The sequence below is a fragment of the Falco biarmicus genome, chromosome Z (genome assembly GCF_023638135.1).
Source record: "Falco biarmicus isolate bFalBia1 chromosome Z, bFalBia1.pri, whole genome shotgun sequence".
In the NCBI taxonomy this organism is placed as follows: domain Eukaryota; kingdom Metazoa; phylum Chordata; class Aves; order Falconiformes; family Falconidae; genus Falco; species Falco biarmicus.
The window spans coordinates 71,164,156-71,183,335 of NC_079311.1; the positions used below are offsets into that span (position 1 = coordinate 71,164,156).

The 19,180-nt window shown below is 40.0% G+C and overlaps 1 protein-coding gene across 3 annotated transcripts in view; it reads left to right on the top strand.

Annotated features, from left to right (window-relative positions):
- Positions 1-292: 292 nt before the first annotated feature.
- RICTOR (RPTOR independent companion of MTOR complex 2) overlaps positions 293-19,180 on the top strand; it is a 91,013-nt gene continuing 72,125 nt past the window's right edge. Inside the window, exons 1-3 of one of the 3 annotated variants that reach the window (XM_056323722.1) lie at positions 293-388; positions 550-597; positions 18,233-18,330. In XM_056323722.1, the coding sequence (XP_056179697.1) occupies positions 340-388; positions 550-597; positions 18,233-18,330 (195 nt within the window). In that variant the 5' untranslated portion in view covers positions 293-339. Of the gene's footprint in view, positions 389-549; positions 598-18,232; positions 18,331-19,180 lie in introns of those variants that run through there. The other 2 variants (XM_056323723.1, XM_056323724.1) reach the window with 2 other exon arrangements.

Genomic DNA, 19,180 nt, shown 5'->3' on the forward strand with positions numbered 1-19,180 from the left:
CAGCCCCGTCCCGCTCCCCGCCAGCACCCACGCCGAGCCGCCGGCAGCCCGGGCAGGCGGAGGCCTCCACCCCCTGCCCGGGGAGGCCGAGGATTAGCAGCCGTCACCCGCCCCCGCAGTACTCCAGCCCCCTCCTCGGAGCCGCCGGGCGCCGCTGCGACACAGGAGAGCGGTCACGGCCAAACAGCGGCCGCCCAGCCGCCTCCCACGCCCACCCTCTTCCCGCCGGCGGCGCGCGGCACGGTGGAGGGAGGGGGCGAGGCGGCGCCGGCGGCTCCGCGGGCTTGTCCTCGCGAGAGCGGACGAGGTTTCCGGTGTTGTGACTGCGGGGCCGTAAACATGGCGGTGAGTCTCCGCGCCCGCTCGTTGCGGCACCTCCGCATCCGAGGTAAGGGGCCCCGGGCAGGCCGCGGCGGTAGGCTGGCCCCTTGCTGGCTCCCGCAGCACGCCGGTGCCCAGCCGTCCTCTCCGCTTCTTTCCTCCCTTCCTCCTCTTCCGGCTCCTTCCTGCCCGCCAGCCTAACGCGCTTCTCTTCTCCCGTCCCCGTAGGTCGGAACGACAGCGGCGAGGAGAACGTCCCCCTCGATCTCAACCGAGGTAGGGGGCGGGGGTCGGTGGGCCGGGGGTCGCCGCCAGCCCCTCGCTGCGCGTCCGCGGCGGCGGAAGGGGAGCCGCCGGCGGCGAGGGGCCTGGCGCTCCAGGGCGGCCGGGGGGCTCCGTGAGCGGTGGGGGGCGGCGGAGAGGGAGCGGGGCGCGGGTGCCCTCCGTCAGTGTGCGGCCCGGCGGCCTGTAGTGAGCGGAGCTGCCCGTAGGTGGAAGCCTCCCCTCAGCCCCGCCGGCTACGGGCACCACGGGGCCGTGCCGGGGCCGCGGGGCTGGCCTTCCCCGGCCACAGGCGAGGGGAGCCCCTGCGTGCGGGCCGAGGCCGCTCGGCCGCTCCTGGGGCAGTTTTTCAGAGGAGGTCGTTGCTTGGGGACGGGGCTGTTGGCAGCGCCCGTTCCGCAGCGGGGCCGCCCGCGCCGCTCCCCTCGGCCCAGCCGCCGGGGCTCCCTCCCTGCGGCCGAGGCTCCGCTCGGCGGGTCGGGGAGCGCCTCGGCGGAGGTGGCAGCTCCTGCCTCCATCCCTTGTGTATCCCTGCCTGCCCGGGGCCGGCTGGCCACGGTGCTTACCGCGAGTCTCTTGCTGTGAGACCAGAAGGCACTCATCTGCCGTTTGCTTCTTTAACTGCTCCAAACATCCCCGACTGCGCTTCAGGTGTATGGGGGGGATAAGAGGAAGGAAGGAACAATAACATCTGCTACACACTTAACTAATTTTGGATCAGACAAATAGGAACTATTTCCTTACCCAAATGTATAGTTCATCTTGCCTTTCAGAGGGCTAAGGTAAGGGTTAGACTCTCCCAAAGAGCCGAGTAAAATGCAGAAAACAAACTGGCCCACTAGAAGCAATGATCTTCCCTGGGGCAGAAGGTCTTGGTCTGGGGTAGGGAATAGAGTTGATGTCTGTGATATAACTGTGCTGCTTCAGGAGTTCCAGGACTGCTGCTATCCCTGAATAGATCCATTTTATGAGGAAGTAGGCAGGGAACTGACAGAATCAATGATGTAAAAGTAGAATGTGAAATGTGGAGGAAGTACAAATATTAGCAGCATCAATAAGTTTTTCAGCTTAGTAAGAGGCTGTATCAACAATTACACTTCTTACTTCTCTGCTTCCCCCCCCCTCCCCCCATAAGCCTTGTTTAGAATTTTTTTTGTTAAGCAGTTTTACCATGGGCTGAAGGTTCTCTCTTGTGTATATGTATCATATTTACAAGTGTATTGTAGTTCCTGGGAAAAGTGCTGAGGATTTTTCAGTGTAAGGAAACAGGTCTCTTCCCACCCTGCCTCCAAATGGACATGATTGCTTTAGTGAGACACTGTCTTTAAAATAAAGTGAAACTTCTCTCAACGAAACGTGGGACAAAGGCCTTAACAGTTCAAACACATGATGCAATTATTACTGTAAGCAGTGTCACCTGTTTATGTAACTTACAGAATCAGGGTTTTAATGAATGGGCTCAGTAGGGTTTTTTTATGTTGTGTAGCATACTGAAGTGTTTTTGGTAAGAAAGAACTATATACAAAACTTAAATGCTGGAGTGGTATTTTTTAGATGTGGTCTGTTTGAAACCTTTTACTCAGAATTTGATAGGCAGCTATCATTATGATACTGATTTTTGCCATGAGGTGTGTTTAGCCACATACTGATTCCATGAGACGTGTAGTAGCAGCAGTATAACTACTTTATGTGTATCATATTGTAAAGGATGCTGTCTTGTAAGATGCAAAGTAAATTTTAATTCAAGTGGAAAAAAAAAAGGCGTTCTGCACTGTGACTGTATATAGCCTTTGCTTCAAAAAAATTAATAAATTGTTGTGGTGGTTGCAGTTGAATAAGAAGCTGCTTTTAAATTTAGTTGTGAACCCCTTATGAAAAAAGTGAGGGGTTTAGGGTAGTAGTCAGAGAAGCTACAGCTGACTGATCAGTAATCATATAGCTATCCATGGTAGGTCTTAACTTCATTTTAAAGAGAAAACAGAAGTGGAAAGAAGTCAAGACGCTAACTAAGCTAGATGATTACTTGGTTTCCACACTGAACACAATGAATGTTTGTTTTTTCAACTGTTACAATAGTTATGTAAGCAATTAGTTTAAGTATTTTAAATTGTTACCCTAATTCTGTACTAATAATACACTGTTTTGATTCACTGTGAGCGAATCACATAGTTTTCCACCGGGATTACGTTTTCAGTAACTTGAAAGAATATTCTAATGTCTTTTGTTTCCCTGGACAACTGAACTTTGTGTTGATTAATATGAAATAGTTGATTTGGGCAAAGTAGAGAAGCACCATAAACAATGCCTAAGCCATATGCTTCTGGTTACAGTGGTGTCCTTATTACAATCGTGAAATTATATTGGTATTACTTTGTTTTAAATTTATTCCTATTATTAATGGCTTGATGAACATGACTTAGCCTATAAGTCAGCCCTTCACTGGTCCATACCTGTGGACTATATGCTAACAATGCTTTTTTCACACAGTAGACCAGTATTAAGGATTAAGTATTTCAGAAGTAATGATAGATGCAGGGATGGTGCTGTCTGTGTTTGTGCTGCTTTGGTTCCTTCTTCTTCCTGGCTTTTTGTGCAGTAAGGCTTGGGGAGTGCTTTGCTACTTGTAGAGCTGATCTAGCTTTCTTGGCATGCTTTTTGTTAGCTCTTTTCTCTGCTGCTGTAGTATGAGGGTTACCCATGTTTTTCCAGAACACAGCATGTTGTCCTGTTACGTATTTTGGCCATGGCTGATGTAGTAGGTTTTTTACTCTTTGGAGCTTCTTAGTGCTCAGTCTTTTTAAAAATATTGTTTATGAAAGGCATTTGATATGATGATATATTGTATGTGTGTGTTAACTCTCCAAGTTGAGCCTGGTTAAACATGATAACGTAAAGTCTGTGGTTTGCTGTTTCTGGCTGCGGGGTTGGGGGGGGGGAGGTGGTGAGGATGGGGGTGTTTTTTAAAAAAGAATTCTGGGCCACTCAGCCCCATCTTTTAAGAGGATTCTGATAAATCATCTTTTGGGACAACTTCAAGAAAATCAGTTTGCTGAAAGGGTGATCAATTCTGGAAGAACTGTCCCCAGGACAAATTGGGCATAATGTTGGTAATAGTAAGGAAAAGCTACAGATACAGGTTTTGGTTTTGTCTACTTAAGGTCATATGTCATGTCTTCTGTTGATTACAAAATTGGAATTAATAATTGGGATTCAGAGTACTCAGGTTTTGGCCTTGTGTTATATTACCTGCTCAGAATAGAACAGAAAAGGAGGACAGACTTACCACCAGTGCAACTCCCATTGCAGTCATCTGGAAGCAATGGGATGAGGCGGGCTGGTTTAATTAGACTCCTGAAATCAAGCTCATAACTTCGTAAGGCCAGAAAGGACAGGAATTCTTGCACAGGGTCCAGTCATGGTTGTGCGTGTAAACACAGTACGAGTATTATATGCTTTGAGCATAACTTATCTTCATTTCTCACTGTTCTCCAGGTATTCCAAGCTGAATTACAGAACCTTATATACCTACCAGAGCTCTGAACACTGTAAAAGGCTTGTGTAACCCAAGCTTCATTTGCTGTTAAGTTCTTTGCTCACCTCTGTAAATGAATTGCTTTATCCTGTTGGGTGACCAGCACCTCTTCCTTTGCTGGAGTCTCAGCTGTTGCCTTTGGGTTATGAAGGCCGAAGTAATTTACAACTTGCCTAGTTGAAAGCATTGTCTCACTGCATTATCTGTAGTCAGGCACCTTTAAATGCCATTCTTTCAAGAGATCCCAGTTTTCTTGGATCCCAGTAGCTCTGAGCCTGCAGTGGCTATTAGGAACTTTTCAGAGCTTGTTTACTTGCTGAAGCTTTGGGTAGATAGAAGGATGCCAGCTGCTGATGGTCAAGTGCTGTTCATGTCTGTGTTCATTTCCTCCTTTCTGTGGGTAGCAATCTTTACTTTCTGATACTGTAGTCATTAACTGAAAGGTACCTATCTCCAACAACAGTACTTTATTATTTATAAATGTGCTTTATGAGATGCTACTTTGATTTAGCAGCTTTTCTTGTAGAGCCAGTTTTCTCCATATTGTAGAAGTTGAGTCTTCTAGCTACATGAGACAGATACGGATAAAGTAGCTGAGAAAACTGCACTTTTTTTTTTTCTCCCCAAGAGTGAGTTTCACGAAATTGGCTAGTGTTGTATAAAAAATAATACCGTTTTTATTTTTTGCCTCCATTGCCTGTGTCCTGTCATGTAGGTAAATGGAACTTCTGTATCTTTTATTTTTTAACTTCACAAGGTCTGAACTGTATTAGTTTTCTTATTGTGCTTGCATCACTTTAAACCATGTTGTATTTGATTCCATGTGCCCACATGGCAAATTGTAATGCATTGCATGCAGGGCAAACATCTCAGGATGCTATTTGCAGTTTACAGCCCACAAAAATGTCAGGCATTTTTAGGGGTTATTTGTGGGCTAGTCAGAGAAGGCTGGATGAACTTTGTTTCCAAATTCAGCTTGAGATTTGATGACCACATGGTTTCCACCTTCCTTCATCAGTATGGAAGAAGCAAGGAGGTATGCCGTCCATGCACCTGTGATACCCACAGCTAAAGTAGTGTGGGAGGAGAAAAAATACTTTTGAAATGCTTGCAGCAAGGCAGTGGGGAACCAGAGCAGAGATGGTAGCTAATGTATACCTTCTCAGTGGCTCAGAGGTTTTCACACTAATGGCAGGACTGTTATGGAAAGACTTTTTAAGTTCTTCTTTGCATGCTGTTGCAATATGTAGTCTGGGTTGAAAATACAGAGAAGTGGGGCTCCACCACACTGTAGAAACAGTATTTTTAAACTGCCCAGATGAACAAAATGTGTGGGCACCTTTCTCCCTCACTTCGCAGTGTGCCACCATTGTGCAGGATGCTTGTGTTAGAGCAGATCACACAGAACAATAGCTGGTTTTTGCTCCCTTGTTTGTTAATCTGTAACAGAAGCCATAATGGGAACAAGAAGGTAATTAGTAACATTTTTTTCAGTTCTTCTGATATAAAGGGGCAACTTGAAAAACAGCTGGAGAGATTTCTTCTTGTCTTGCTGTCTGAGAAAGTTTCTACTGCATTTTTTTTGTATATTGGGGGGTGTGTGTGTTTGTATTGGAACACCAAAGAGGAAGTGATCAGTGACATCGCCTGCTGACTTTTTGGGCAACATGTAACCAACCTTTTGTTAAATTGTAAAGGTAAGAAGAGTTGGTGGTGCTGAGTATATGCACTCCAGAATTAAGGCTTACACTTAGCTTTCTTGTCTGTACTTGTGCTGTAGTTGACTGTTGTTTTGGAATTGTATAGTGCACTGGCCTGGTTAGATTAATAACACTGTGTATCTTTGGCTTTGCTTCCTAACCTATTACTGCTTTTACAACCTTAAGACTTCTCAGAACTACTAAAATGGTGTGGATTTACAGTACTTTCACTTTTATTTTCTTGAAAACAGAACACTTCTAATGAAGGAAAAAACAAATGACAACTGTAAAAACTTACGACTTGCTTACCTAGTGTTAAGGTGTGTGTAGGAGCTGGGTGCTACCATGTGATTCAAGATCTGTGTTCATGTCTGTCTTTGAAGTTTTTGTCTACAGCATCTCTAAATTTGTTTTGGTGGGTGGATTCTTTGGTTTTGCTGCTGTGGTTCAGATTGGTCAACAAATGTCAGCACTTTTTTCTGAAGGGCAGAGAATAAAATGACAGTAAAATGATGATCTAATATCTTGTTGTTTCTATTTATAGTTGACAAAAGAGATTGTTCTGCAGTTTGACTCAGTATAAATAGCTGCTTAGGTGTTTAAGCAATGCTGTGTTTCCACAACATTATAGTAATCTGCATCCCCCTCCACCCCCTCACCCACCCTCATGTGAACCTTAGAAACTGTTGAAGTACCAAAATATCATTCCTGGCTTCTTAATATGAGTGTTTTAGTCTTTGTCATAAATGATCTTCAAGTTTTTTTCCTCCCTTCTACCCCTGCGCCCTTCCCTTCCACCCCTACACCCCCCAAAATTAATGCACTGCTTAACTTCAGGATTATTTTCTTTTTTCAGAGCCTATCCAGTCTAGATGCACTGTAAAGAAACACACCCTTCATCATAATTACAGTAAATAAGGAAGTTATGTCAATGGTAGCCTTCCCAGAAAGAAACAGATCACTTATTTGCCCAATCTCATGACCTTCATGCATACTTTATGAATTACCCAGCAATCTCTGAAGTCTTTCCCTAATAAACATAGAAAAGATGCTAAGCATCAGGTAGAATGTTTCTCTGTAAGGTGAGAAGCAGTTGAAGTAGTCAGTTATAGTGAAAACCTGCTGTTTTCCGACTGTTTATATCCATACAAACCAAACACTGCAGAAAAAGAACAGTGTTCAAGGGGGTTGCGGGATGTCTTGGGAATTGATGTTGAAATGATGGCTGACTAGTTTGGAGGAATGTACTGAAAAATCAGATAAGCCTTTTATCTTTCATACTAATGAGACTCCTGCCTGAGACTTTTTTTTTTTTTTTCCTAAATAATAAATGATGTGAATAACCTACCTTGAAAGCAGCTAGCTTCTTACATCTTAGTTGTAAGTGTGTGACTTGAGGCTTTGATAACTACACAGAAGATTAGATAAAATAAGAGGTTTGCTTTTCATTGGAAGTGTTCTTTACTACGTACTGGCAAGATGGTTATATCGGAGTGCAAATTCATCTGCACGCTGAGCAGCACTCCTGTGATGAGTCCTGATACAGAAGGTAAGGTCCCAAAACACTGCTACACAAGTGCTGGCTGATATTTGACAAACTGTTTTAACTGGAGCACTTGCAACTTTCATAATAATATGTATTTTGCTTTATTCTAGTTTAAAACTCTGTAATATTAGGATATTCATGTATACTGCAGATTTTTTTTTCATTTGCCAACCATCTGTTGTGGTTGGAAGATTTCGGTGGAATGCATCAGGAAAAAAATAGGAGTTAGCAAAACTTTGAGCATGGTTAGTGAAGAGTGTATTCACCAAATCCTTGCATCTGGTGAAGAGGAGGAATGCTGGTAAAGATGCACAGTGAGAAAATGGAGTTAAAAAAAAAAGAACATAATATCTAATAAATAAAAAAAACCAAAAACCCTACCTACCATTATATTTTCTTAGTTATGTGACTGATTTTTAATGGTGGCACATACCTGAAAGCTCTGTAGGACTCATATTCTTACTCTTCTGTTATATTCATCCGAGTGTATCAAGGTGCATCTACACAGTGGCCTAAATAGGTTTAGGTAACTAAATGTCATGAGGAAGTCTCTTCTGCCAAATTCTACCTGAACAGCAGTATCCTTGGAATCAACATTATTCATGAATAAATTATTCTGAGTGATAGAGCTCTTACTAAATTTTTCCTAAGAGGGGTGGTTTTGTTTCTAAATTTACTGGTTTATTCTTCACTGTCTAGACTACTTTAAGCTCATTTTAGTCCAGGTGCTATTTATTGCTAAAGTTTTGGTTACATCTGACCATTTCTTCAGAAAGTTGCTCCTGGAACATTTCAGAAAACTACTTTTTAAAGTATTTATGAATTTTATAGAAATGAAATACACTTAATTGTCTGATATGTAAAACGAAAAGTACAAAGATTTTGAGTTCTCTGTCAGATGGAGAAATGAGTAGTTAACAAAATTTCCTGCTGTTTATCAGTGATACATTGAATAACCTTGTAAGTATAAGACCAAAAAGGTGGCAAAATGGCAAAGATGAGCTGGGACAGTCACTTACCCATATTTGAAGTGGTTACTGTTAGTTAGCACTACTTTGGTTAAAATGAGAGAGGTATATCTCTCTACCCCATTTGCATAGATTTTATTTGTTGTGAAATGAACTGTGGCTGTTAGTTGAAGACTACAGTGTGATTAGTAGGAGGTAGTTGTGCAAAGAGGTAAGGTATTTAAAGCAAAACAATATGGCCTTGATTTATGGGAAAATCTATAAAAGTAACAAAAATAATTTTATTATTCTCCTGATGTAAAGGTATGTGGTGAACAGTACAGGGATTTCATTTGTTTTCTTTCAACTGCATACAAGATTGGCTTCCTGCTTGAAGTATATATGGACTAGAAATAAATGCATATATTTTTAAAACGATTCATAAAAATAAAGGACTAACAAGAGCAGCTGTTGCTGTTTAAAAATTACTGTAAATTATTGTTTTAAAAAAATCCTGATTAAATTTGTAAGTAATCTTTTTCCATTGTTAACTTCTGAGCATCAGTGAAGTCAGACTTCAGCTTTAGCAACTCATATCTTTATCTAATGTCTGTAAACCATATGTGATTCTCATGGCTAGGCTTGTTGGGTTTTTTTTATGAAATACAAAAACTGAAATGGAAAAAAATTTGCTGTTTCCTTAGGTGTGGTGTTTCCAGCTCAGGTTTTTGGTTAGCCTGTTACTTCAGTGGCATAGTTTTTTTCAGAGTTGAAATTGAACAATGAAGTAGGTGTCTTCTGTGTTTGAAGAATTGTACTTAGATTTTGCTGTGAAATTTATAAATATGATGCTTCCTGTCCATTCTCTGAAAATGACCTTTTCAGGAGAAAGCGTAAAAGTCTTGAGCTGTCACAGCTATGGACAGATGTGACCTGTCCTATCTCTAGTACAAGTGGAGTTCCCAAGCATCATCAGTGTGTGTACTTTTTTGAACTCTTTAAGTTACAGCATTTTAAGGGGAGTAGTTACCACATCACACATTTGCCACAAGTTAAAGTTTTTCTTCTGCAGTTAGTGCTGATTGTGAATTACTTGTAGTTTCTAGTTATATGCCCGTAATGTTTGAATTTGAGGTTGTTACTATTTTACTCTTTCCCTGTCTTGCCAAATTGCCTTTCATGCCTTCATCAGCAAACTGGGTGATCCTACATCTACTAATGTTGCTAGGCATTTTCTTCTTACATGACACTCTATGAAACAGGGTATTTCTGGGGACAGTGGCTACCTCCCAACGCCTTGGAGTTTATCAGTGAAGGCCATTTAACTGGACAACATTTGGTTTCAGTTTCTTGAACACATAAAACGATACAAAGAAGAATCAGAATGTTAGTTGGGAAAATTTTATTAGATATGATCATATTTCTCCCTTTCACAAATTTTCTTCTAATGTTGCTGATATTATTATTAACTTGCTTGTCAGTTTGATAATAGTCAGAGAAATACATGATCAGAATTCTTTTAAGTAGTTTTGAAAGATTTGCCTGATACAGTCACCAAACGGTAGTTGCATGATGTGAAGCAGTCACAGTATATCTTTCATTAAAACAACTAAAAATTGTGACTCTCCTGAATTTTCTGTTCCTAGGATTGGTGGCAGAAAAGAACAAAATGGATTGAAGAAATTGAAGATAATTTTTCTAAATCATTACAATAGGCTCATTCACTATTCAAATTCATAATTGATGTTCTGCAGTGTATTAATTTGGTTATGTGGGTATAACTATCAATGTTGTGAATCTGGAAAGGCTTATTGTCCAGCCTTTTATTGGCTTTTGAGTATAAGAACAGCTGTACTGGGTCACTCCAGCCTTGTGTCCTGTGTGTCCTGTGTCTGACAGTAGCTGATAATTGATTGCAGAGGAGAGGGGAGAGCAACAGGGCAAACAAACACTTAGTGGTGCCACTATGGAGCATTCTCCAGTCTCCAGGATTTTGTGCCTCCATTTGTGTTCTTTTTGCATTCTCTTTTCCTTATCCTTTTTCTTGAAAGAAACTTTTGAAAGTTTTAGAGCAAGTTCTTCTAGAGTTTAACTGTGTATTTGGGAATAATTTATATTTCTGTTTCAGTATGAAATGGTAATGAGAGAAACTTGGTTAGACTGTAATCTCTTCTTGGTTTTAGTTGTCATAATATGCATAGTTATAGTTGTGTAATATTGTAGAAAGATGGCATTGTGGGGTTTTTTTGCGGCAGAGGGGGGCAGGGGGAGGATAAGTACGTAATACACAAAGACTGTATATACTAAGAATGATTGCTAAGATTCTTGGCATTATCATCACATCCTCTTGAGTATTGAGGACCTAATGGTAAATTTAAATGGGGGACTAAACCAAACATTCATTCTCTGTAATAGACAAGTTACTTAAAGAACAACAGGGTTTTTTTCAAACCTGCCTTATTTATTTTCATAATTTGTCTTTGAGGAAACTCCTGCAGGAAACTAGTCTGTGTAATGCTATAAAGCATTTAAAGTATAGTTTATAAAAAGCTGTATGTAACTAATTTTCAAATCAGCATTGTAGCTATGTTTCGGAATGGTCCTCCAATTTTATCTTTTTGTGTTCGAAGTTTAAAGGTGGTGTAAATTTGTGTCTAGCAATCCAAAATAGTTTATGTGACCAATCTTCAGCTTTGTGCCATGCTTCTGTTTAAGTCATAATACTGTACCTTTAAATGCTAGGAAAGCTGTTAACATTTCAACTATAAAACTTGTTTTTCAGGAGTTTTAGCAGTAAAGCGGTGCTGTCTACAAACTTGGCATACAAGATCACACACTTGGAATAATGAACAGAATTCCAAGGGTCAGGATGTAAGGATGGCTTTTCTACACATGATAGTATTTCTTATTAAGACACTGAGATTATGTGAGACAGTAATTTGGAAAGTAGTCCATTCTTGAAATGCTGTCACTGCTTCAAGATGACTGCAAAACCAGAACATATGTTTCCTGCCACCTTTATCCATATTTAGGAAAATGTTTAAAAAATAACCTTTATTTTGCAGTATTTTGTGCACATCTGCAGAAGAGAAATTGTACACTCACAGTAGACATTTAAACTTTGCTTTCCTGTTTACTTACAGGAGTCATACGTGCAAATCTAGATACACAGTTAAATATGAAGAATTAGACTCCTAATCTGTAATCCTGATACAAGACTTTCTTCTTATCTGAGGTTCTAATGATTCTTGGATCCTACCTGGGATATGCTGTCTTTTGCACTGCTTTCTAGTTGACTGATTTTTTTGTAGATGTGAAGGTTAATTTCTACCTGATTGTAGGAAGAACAGTTCTCTTTCTTTGATAGCAGTGAAAAAGAGGTGTGCTTTTGCTCCATGTTACTAAGTCAGTTTTGTCTATTCATAGCTTTTTTAAGCAGCAAGAGTGAAAACAATCTGAATTTGTAACTTGTTTTCCTTCTGTTTTCATGAACATGGAATGTCTCTGTATTCAAAGTAAAGACCTTTACATATGGTTCACCTATAGAAGCTATAGGAATCAAACTAAGTAAATGTCCAGGTACATTCTGCAGAAGTCACTGGTTTTTGTCACCTATACTTTTCAAGGGGATGCATTGTGGGTTTTTAATCTAAAATTTATGAGAATTAATTGGCAAAACTTAACATCACACTATACCAGTACATGGTATTTTGCACCTTACTGAATCAAGTGTGATAATAAATTTTTAACAATGATTGTAGAGGACACCTGTCTGGCTTAGTATTCAGTATGTTTTTCAACATAGTATTAACTGCCTAAACTTGATACTACAAACAACTAATTTCTATGGTTTAACCTTGTAAATTGTGACATAATGTCAGTCTAAATGGCTGCTGCTGTGTTTTTGAAAATCATAGGCTGAGTGTAAACTGTTCATACTCTGATTTTTTAAATCTGGCAAAGTGGAGTTGATGTGTCAATATAAATAATTCAGGAGTGATTTCTGTCATGCAGTTTGCTTTTTTTATGTAGCTTTTTCTTCTTCCATTGTTCTCAGAACCTGGTGGGTTTTCTTCTGTGCAGTTTCCCCATTTTGAATTAGATGTAAATTAAGAATGTGTCATGTTATGAGGGACTACATAAATGTCCTGATTTTATTCCCAGCAACTTGATAATGGCAGGATATGCCTTCTCATTGGTGTTCCATTTCATTATTAAAGGTGTTGATAGAAGTGTTTGAGCAGAGTGATTACCTGTCATCTAGAATTACATAGACACCTCTAACTGATTTCTAATGTTGCATTACTTGTAACAACTGATAACTCATGACTATTTCAGTGGAAATGGAGAACAGTGTGTTAACATTTCTAGCTGGTGTCTGTTTTACTCAACTTCTTTCATTTTGACAGCATGTAGTTTAGCAAGCCACTCAGAGCAGCTTTGCAATATACAGTTGCTTAGCACTTAGACCTTAAAAATCTCTCATAAATGTAGATGTGTATAGAACTTCACCAGGATCATCCATTTATATTGTAAGAAGAAGGTGTCTCTTGTGTTCTTAGTCAATGGTGACATGCTTAACTGTTGTGAAGTACAACTTCCTTCTTTAAGAGAAGTCTTTAGGCCTATTTAGTCACTTATTTTACTTCTTGGCACTATGATTTTAGTAGGTGTGATAACAGCTGCTAGTGGAGTGTCTCACTTGATACTGTATGTACATCGGTTACTGTGTACAGCTGCTGTCCTAGCATCTACCAAGTGTTGCATATAAAATACACACTCCTCAGTTTAACTCATTATGCCTGACTTCAGGGTTACTGCATTATTTCTGTGCTGAAGCCTACCATTCTTTTATTTGATTTTTTTTTTTTAATTCACACATGCATAACAGAGTAGCCAACTGGCATGCTGCTAGCATACTGAATGTGGCTAAACAATGCTGCTAAATATGTCAGGGGAAGGGAGTTGTCACTTGTGCGAATATAGCTATTGCTCGTCCTGTTTCATTCCTGCATTAGATGGAGCACTAGCTGTTTTGTGCAGCTGGAGTTCTGCAGTGTTCTTTCTCTTGGGAGAACAGAGCTGTCAGAACGCATCACGATTCTCACTGGGGAGAAACAGTCATAGTCCTGAAGGAGTGAAAAAATGAGTCAAGCCCTAAAAGGTAATGAGAGTTTAAAAACAAACAACACAACTTTGAGGATCTTTAATATATATGTGTAGAGAATCATGGAATTCTTGAGGCTAGGGTTCTAAAAACAACTAATTTCACTCTGTGCTAAAGATTATCATTGTGTTTTAGGTGTTATTCAATGCAGGCAGTTGTGAGTGAGAAGCTGTTTAGTGTGTAAGAATTGCACAGAACAAAGATATCTGCTACTTCTAAGTGCTTGCTGTCCAAAAAAATAAGATTGATACATAGACAATCAGATGGTAATGATCAGCAAGCTAACCTGTTGTTGCAGAACATGTGTGCCCTCTGGCTGAAATTTTTGTCTATATTAACAAGTTTTTATATAAGCTTCCAGTCAAAGTGCCTTTGTATACATTAATTGGGACAATTTGCCAACTGTAAAGTGCAGGTACAAAGATAGTCTTCTAGTGAATTTCTTCCAGAAAGGGTGCATCCTGCTTCCACCATTCCACCTGTGAATGGCTGAGTGGCACAGCCATTTCTACATATATACTTGTAAGACTTCAGTATTCAGTTTGACTTGGTAACCCAACAGAAAACTAATGTAGCCAAAAGAATGAAAGGTGTTCTGCTGAGTTAGTGTTATTTTAATGTGAAGTCAATGGGTGCTGGAGTAGTGTAAAGGATAGGGCGTATCACAGAGTGGGACGGAGTAGAGGGGAGGAAAGTAAGGGAAAGGGTTGTGCATCTTCTGGAGAAGAAAACTCTTAAGATCAGCTCAGTCGGTTTGCATAACTCCACCCTCAGAAGCACCATGGGGAAGAATGTGAAGATATTTGGTTGTCACTATCGGCCAGCTTAATCATAGAATCATATTGCAAAAGACCCTTAAGATCATTCGGTTCAGCCGTTAACCTAATGCTGCTAAACCATGTTCCTAAGTGCCACATATACACATCTTTAAAATACCCCCAGGGATGGTGATTCAACCACTTCCCTGTTCAGCCAAGTGCTTGACAACCCATTCAGTGAAGAAATTTTTCCTTATATGAGTCATCAATTCAGTAATAAATGAGGTAAGTTAGGAAATAATAGACTTTTGAGGGGTCTTAAAGTTATAGCAAGTAGCTTTTCTTCTTTGTCTTTTTTTTTTTTTTTTTCAGATAGAAAAGCAAGAAATTCTGAAGACCTAAAGAGTAAAAGTTAATCAGAGCTAAGAAATCTCTGCAGCAGTGGTCTGAACTGGGTCCTTAAAAAAAACACCAAAAAAACCCCAAACAACCAAAAACCTCATAAAACCCAAGTCCTTGTCAATGATATGTTAAGGCCATAATATTTAATCTTTTGAGAGATAAATCTCAGATTTTGTACCATGGTTTTTTTTCCATTCTGCATTAATCCATCTCCAGCTTCAGTGCTGTTGCATAAGATCTTGTGATGGGAAAATGGGCAGTGGTGAATTTGATCTTTGAGTAAATTTTCTACTTTTCTAATATATGATACTTTTCCAGAAGAGAAAACACAGGATAGCAAGTCTTTCCTTGAAGTTAATATTTCACAACTCTTTTTTTTCACTTTTTTGGAAGAGACTTTGCAAGAAGGTTCTTCTGAAGTTTAAAGACTTGAACTGACAAGGCTTGGCCAAAAAGCTTTTGTAATCTTGGTTCTTTCTGAGGTACTATGCAATTAGTACTTACTACTTTTATTGTCTGGTTTTTTTCTACAGTAGTAGTGGTGTTCATATCATCAAAGTGTGTGTAAGCCAGCTAACTTGCTGTATTCATATTATCAGTTTGATAGTGGAAAAGTCTATTCTCAATTTTTCAGTGTTGCAGATCCTATACTGGAGTTCTCACTTTGCTTCAAATTACTTACCTGCTAGTGAAGCTTCTGGGAAATACCTGTCTGCTTTGCTAAGTACTACAGAGATGGTTTTCCTTCAGCTTTTCTGTCTCTCTAGATATGAGCGTTTTTCTCAGCAGAAAGAGAACAACTTGAAGAAAAATTGCTGTAACTGCATTTTTTCAAATGCACATAGAGTAAAATGGTATTACTGCACATTTTGATTAAGTAGCATTGTTATATCGGTCTGCCGTTGCCGCAGAATTGTTGATGTGGGGAGTGGTAGCATCATTATATCCTGGTTTCTTCACATTCAAATTGGCTGCCTTTCTGCACAGCACAACTTGCTCACTTCTGAGTTAGTGCCCACTTGTGTCAAGTAGCTGAATTAGAAATGTTCATTGTCAGTGACATACAAGAGGTTTCCTGACCTTCAAAATTAAAGCTTACAAGCATATTTCCAGTCATTTCGGGAAGGTTTTTTTGCTGCTTGTTCTCCAGGGAATTGAAGTAGAACATTCTGGAGAGATTTAAGTCTCCTTACCTGGGATCTTTCTTTTGGACCTGTAATGTACTCTGTTACGCCACAAGTTGTGTGAGCCAGGGAAATTCCCACCCATTACCCAAGGCTGGCTAAAGCATAGAAGTCAGCCAAATATATTTTCAGAGAAACCAAATTATGAGGAAGTTTTTTCCCTTTCCTATTATGTTCCCTTGAAATTAGGGGCTGTGATGTAAACTATTTGTAGTGCTATCTCAACTATCCCAACCTACTTGTCTTCAGTATTTCTCTTGTTCTCTTGTTTCTATGGCTTGTGCTATTGCAAACCTCTCCAACTAAGTTAAGCCCTGGGAAAGTAAACTATGCAGAGGAGTCCTAAACTTGAGATGGATCTAGTAAGATTTTAACTGTCTCTAATTTCTGTGATCATATCAAATATTGTTTGTTTTTTTTCCTTGATTTGGGGGATGTTCAAAGAGGTGCATGTGTATTTCTCAATTTGCATTCAAAGTTATTGGATGTTTGGTTTCAGCGTGCATACTGCTGTGCAAGGTAGCTCAGTACTTGTGGCTGTGTATCTGACAGTTGATTTTGCTTATTGCTGTGACTTAGATTTGTGGAAAAGGATATTTCACATCAAACTGGTGATGATAAAGATTGATGCCCACACTTAGGAGCCTGCCTTATCCTCCCAAAATCTTACTGGTTCTTTGAAAAAAGTCACTATTATGTGGCAGTAGCATATCTGTACTTGTGCTGAAGTCTCATTATAAGCAGTATAGTCAATACAATTGATTCACCTTACCCTTGAGTAGGCATCTTGCAGCTAGTCAGGTTGTTTTCAACTTCACTGGCTGGTAGACAAGATACCAGTTGACTACAGTGGGTTACAGGTTTACACACCCTAATTCAGGTGCCTTCCTGTAGGTGCCTTAATCTTTAAGTATTGTCTAGTATTCCTGATGGTAGTGCAAGTACAGGGTCTTGTCTTTCCAAATATGTTCTGGATGTATACTGATGAGTTTGAAAACTTAAAAGCTACAAATTTGAAAAAGCAGACATAACTAGCAAACTCAAGCCAGGCTGATTATTTTTTTATTTATCACCTCCAGTAGAGAGGTAGTGAAGAAAGTACTTTCTTTACATCTTGGACACTTTGTTTCCTTTGTGTAATGAAAAATATACATCCTTTCAGGATGAACAGGGGAGTAAAGGACTATGTATACAACACAAATTCAGCTGTAGCTGTTCATAGTGCAGTGGGAGGCAACCTTCTATTACTGAAGTTAGTGTGGGGCACCACCCACAAAAGGCTTCTCTGCTGCTTTCCAGATGTCTGGTGTTTAGATTCGTCAGGCTTTTTCTAAAGACTTCCATTTTATGTAATGCATTTTTTGGGTTTGGGGTTTTGGTTTTTTTTTGGTAATGTAATACTTTCTAACAGTTCACATCTCCAACATGGCATTGGTATTTCATTTATTTCAAACTACAGTGCTGTTGATAGTATTGTTGTAGTGCCTATCACATGATGTGTAATCCCAAGACTGCAAAAGAGTTCTTCCTTGGAAACCTGTTCTGCCACAATACCACTGTGTACAGAGCTTACTGCAGTTTCTGTTACAGTAGTTTTGCGTGCAGCTGTCTGCCCAGCCCCAGTCTGTGCTGTTTGTCCCACTCTGCCTCAACTCACAGCCTTATTCATGAAGGTGTGGCTATACTATCTTTTCTCATCATGTTTGGTAGTCCTTTTCCATTTCCCAGCAGAATGCAGGGTCATCAATTGTGTGAATTGTGGTTTGTGGGATTGAGATTTATTGTTGTTGGGATGGTGGACCCTTGGGAAGAAAGGAAAAGACATTCCTAGTCCCCCTGTTTACCTTGTAGTTTGCTTCCCGTGTCACTAAAAAGCCCTAGCCCTCTAGTTAAAGCATAGGGTGATAGTGGATAGAAATTAATATAGAAGGCAGAAAAGAGTCCTGTCTTACCCAAATCCAGCCAACCCTTTGTTTAGAGGAAAGCAGTCGTTTGGTGTGGCAGTAACATGCTGTCTTTCTACTTCTAGGTTTACTTCTTGTCTTTATATTAGAAGAGGTTTAAGGATAAAGTTGTTCAGTTATAAGATGTTAGGATTGGAGGTTCAGACACTAAATGGATTTCTTTGTCAATTGTAAATCTAAGATACTGAAGAAAATCTGCTTTAAAATTGGAGTCTCTTCTCCCTGGGTTTTAGCATTTATTCTAGAGAACTTGGGTATACCTGGTTTTGGTTTTAAGCATAAATCAAATTGATGCTTCTTGAGGTGAAAATGATCTGCATCCTTAATTAAGACCAAGAGTACCAGTTATATTTAGGAAACTGCATGCTGTATGTATGTTTAGATTTTTCTTTTCAACTGTATCTGCTAATAACCTGTATTCTTTTGCAGAACCCTGTGATAATATGAGAGAGATTCTCCAAAATGTGGCCAAATTACAAGGAGTTTCAAATATGAGAAAACTAGGTCACTTGAATAATTTTACAAAGGTAAGAGCTCAAGCAGTGTCAGAACAAGTGATCATACAGGCAAGGTATTTTGCATTTACTTTATCAGACATTGCCTGGGAGATGCATGAAACAGCTTATTGTCATGGAACAGTACTTGAAATCTACATACTGTGGGAGAGGAAGTGAGCAAATAAGACAAGCAAATTTGTAAAGGCGGCATTCTGCTGAACGTTGTCTACATGTCCTATTGGCTCAGGTTTTTGTAGTATTTTAGTGCTTAGAAGCCTGATTTCAGGCTTCTGATATCTCCAATTTATAGGTTAAGTTGTGCAAATAGAGCGAAAAATTGGTTGCTGCTCCACAGAACTGAATTAAAAAAGTGAAATGCCAGACTCTGGATGTAAACTGACAAAGTGCGGTGAGGGGGAGGACTGTATCAATGAGCATGATATGCAGTGGTTTGGACACTAATAGAACAGCAACTGTCAACTTTCGCTGCAGTTTTCATAGTGAAAAAGATTTAAAGGGGCAGTTTCTAGGAGTGCTGTCAGTACTGCTGATTTTTGAGGTGCTTTTTCCAAGTACGTGCTTCCAAATCATAGACATGTGACAGATATTTGCCTGAAAGTATGATGGGTATGTTGGAAGCTGTCACTGTGAGCTGACAGGAGGCAAGAATTAAAATCTTACTACAGGCTGAGGAAAGAGGCTGTGAAAGGCCTTCAGAAAGAGAGCAAGTGCCATTTTTTGGGTAGGTGAATAACCTGTGGAGAAGAGCGGAGAGGACAGATGGGAGGGGAGCAGGGTGTTAGGAAACAGGTGTCTGTAGCATTAATGGTTGTGGTTGGGCCAGTGTTACATTTATCAAGGCAAGGGAAAAGTGCATTGC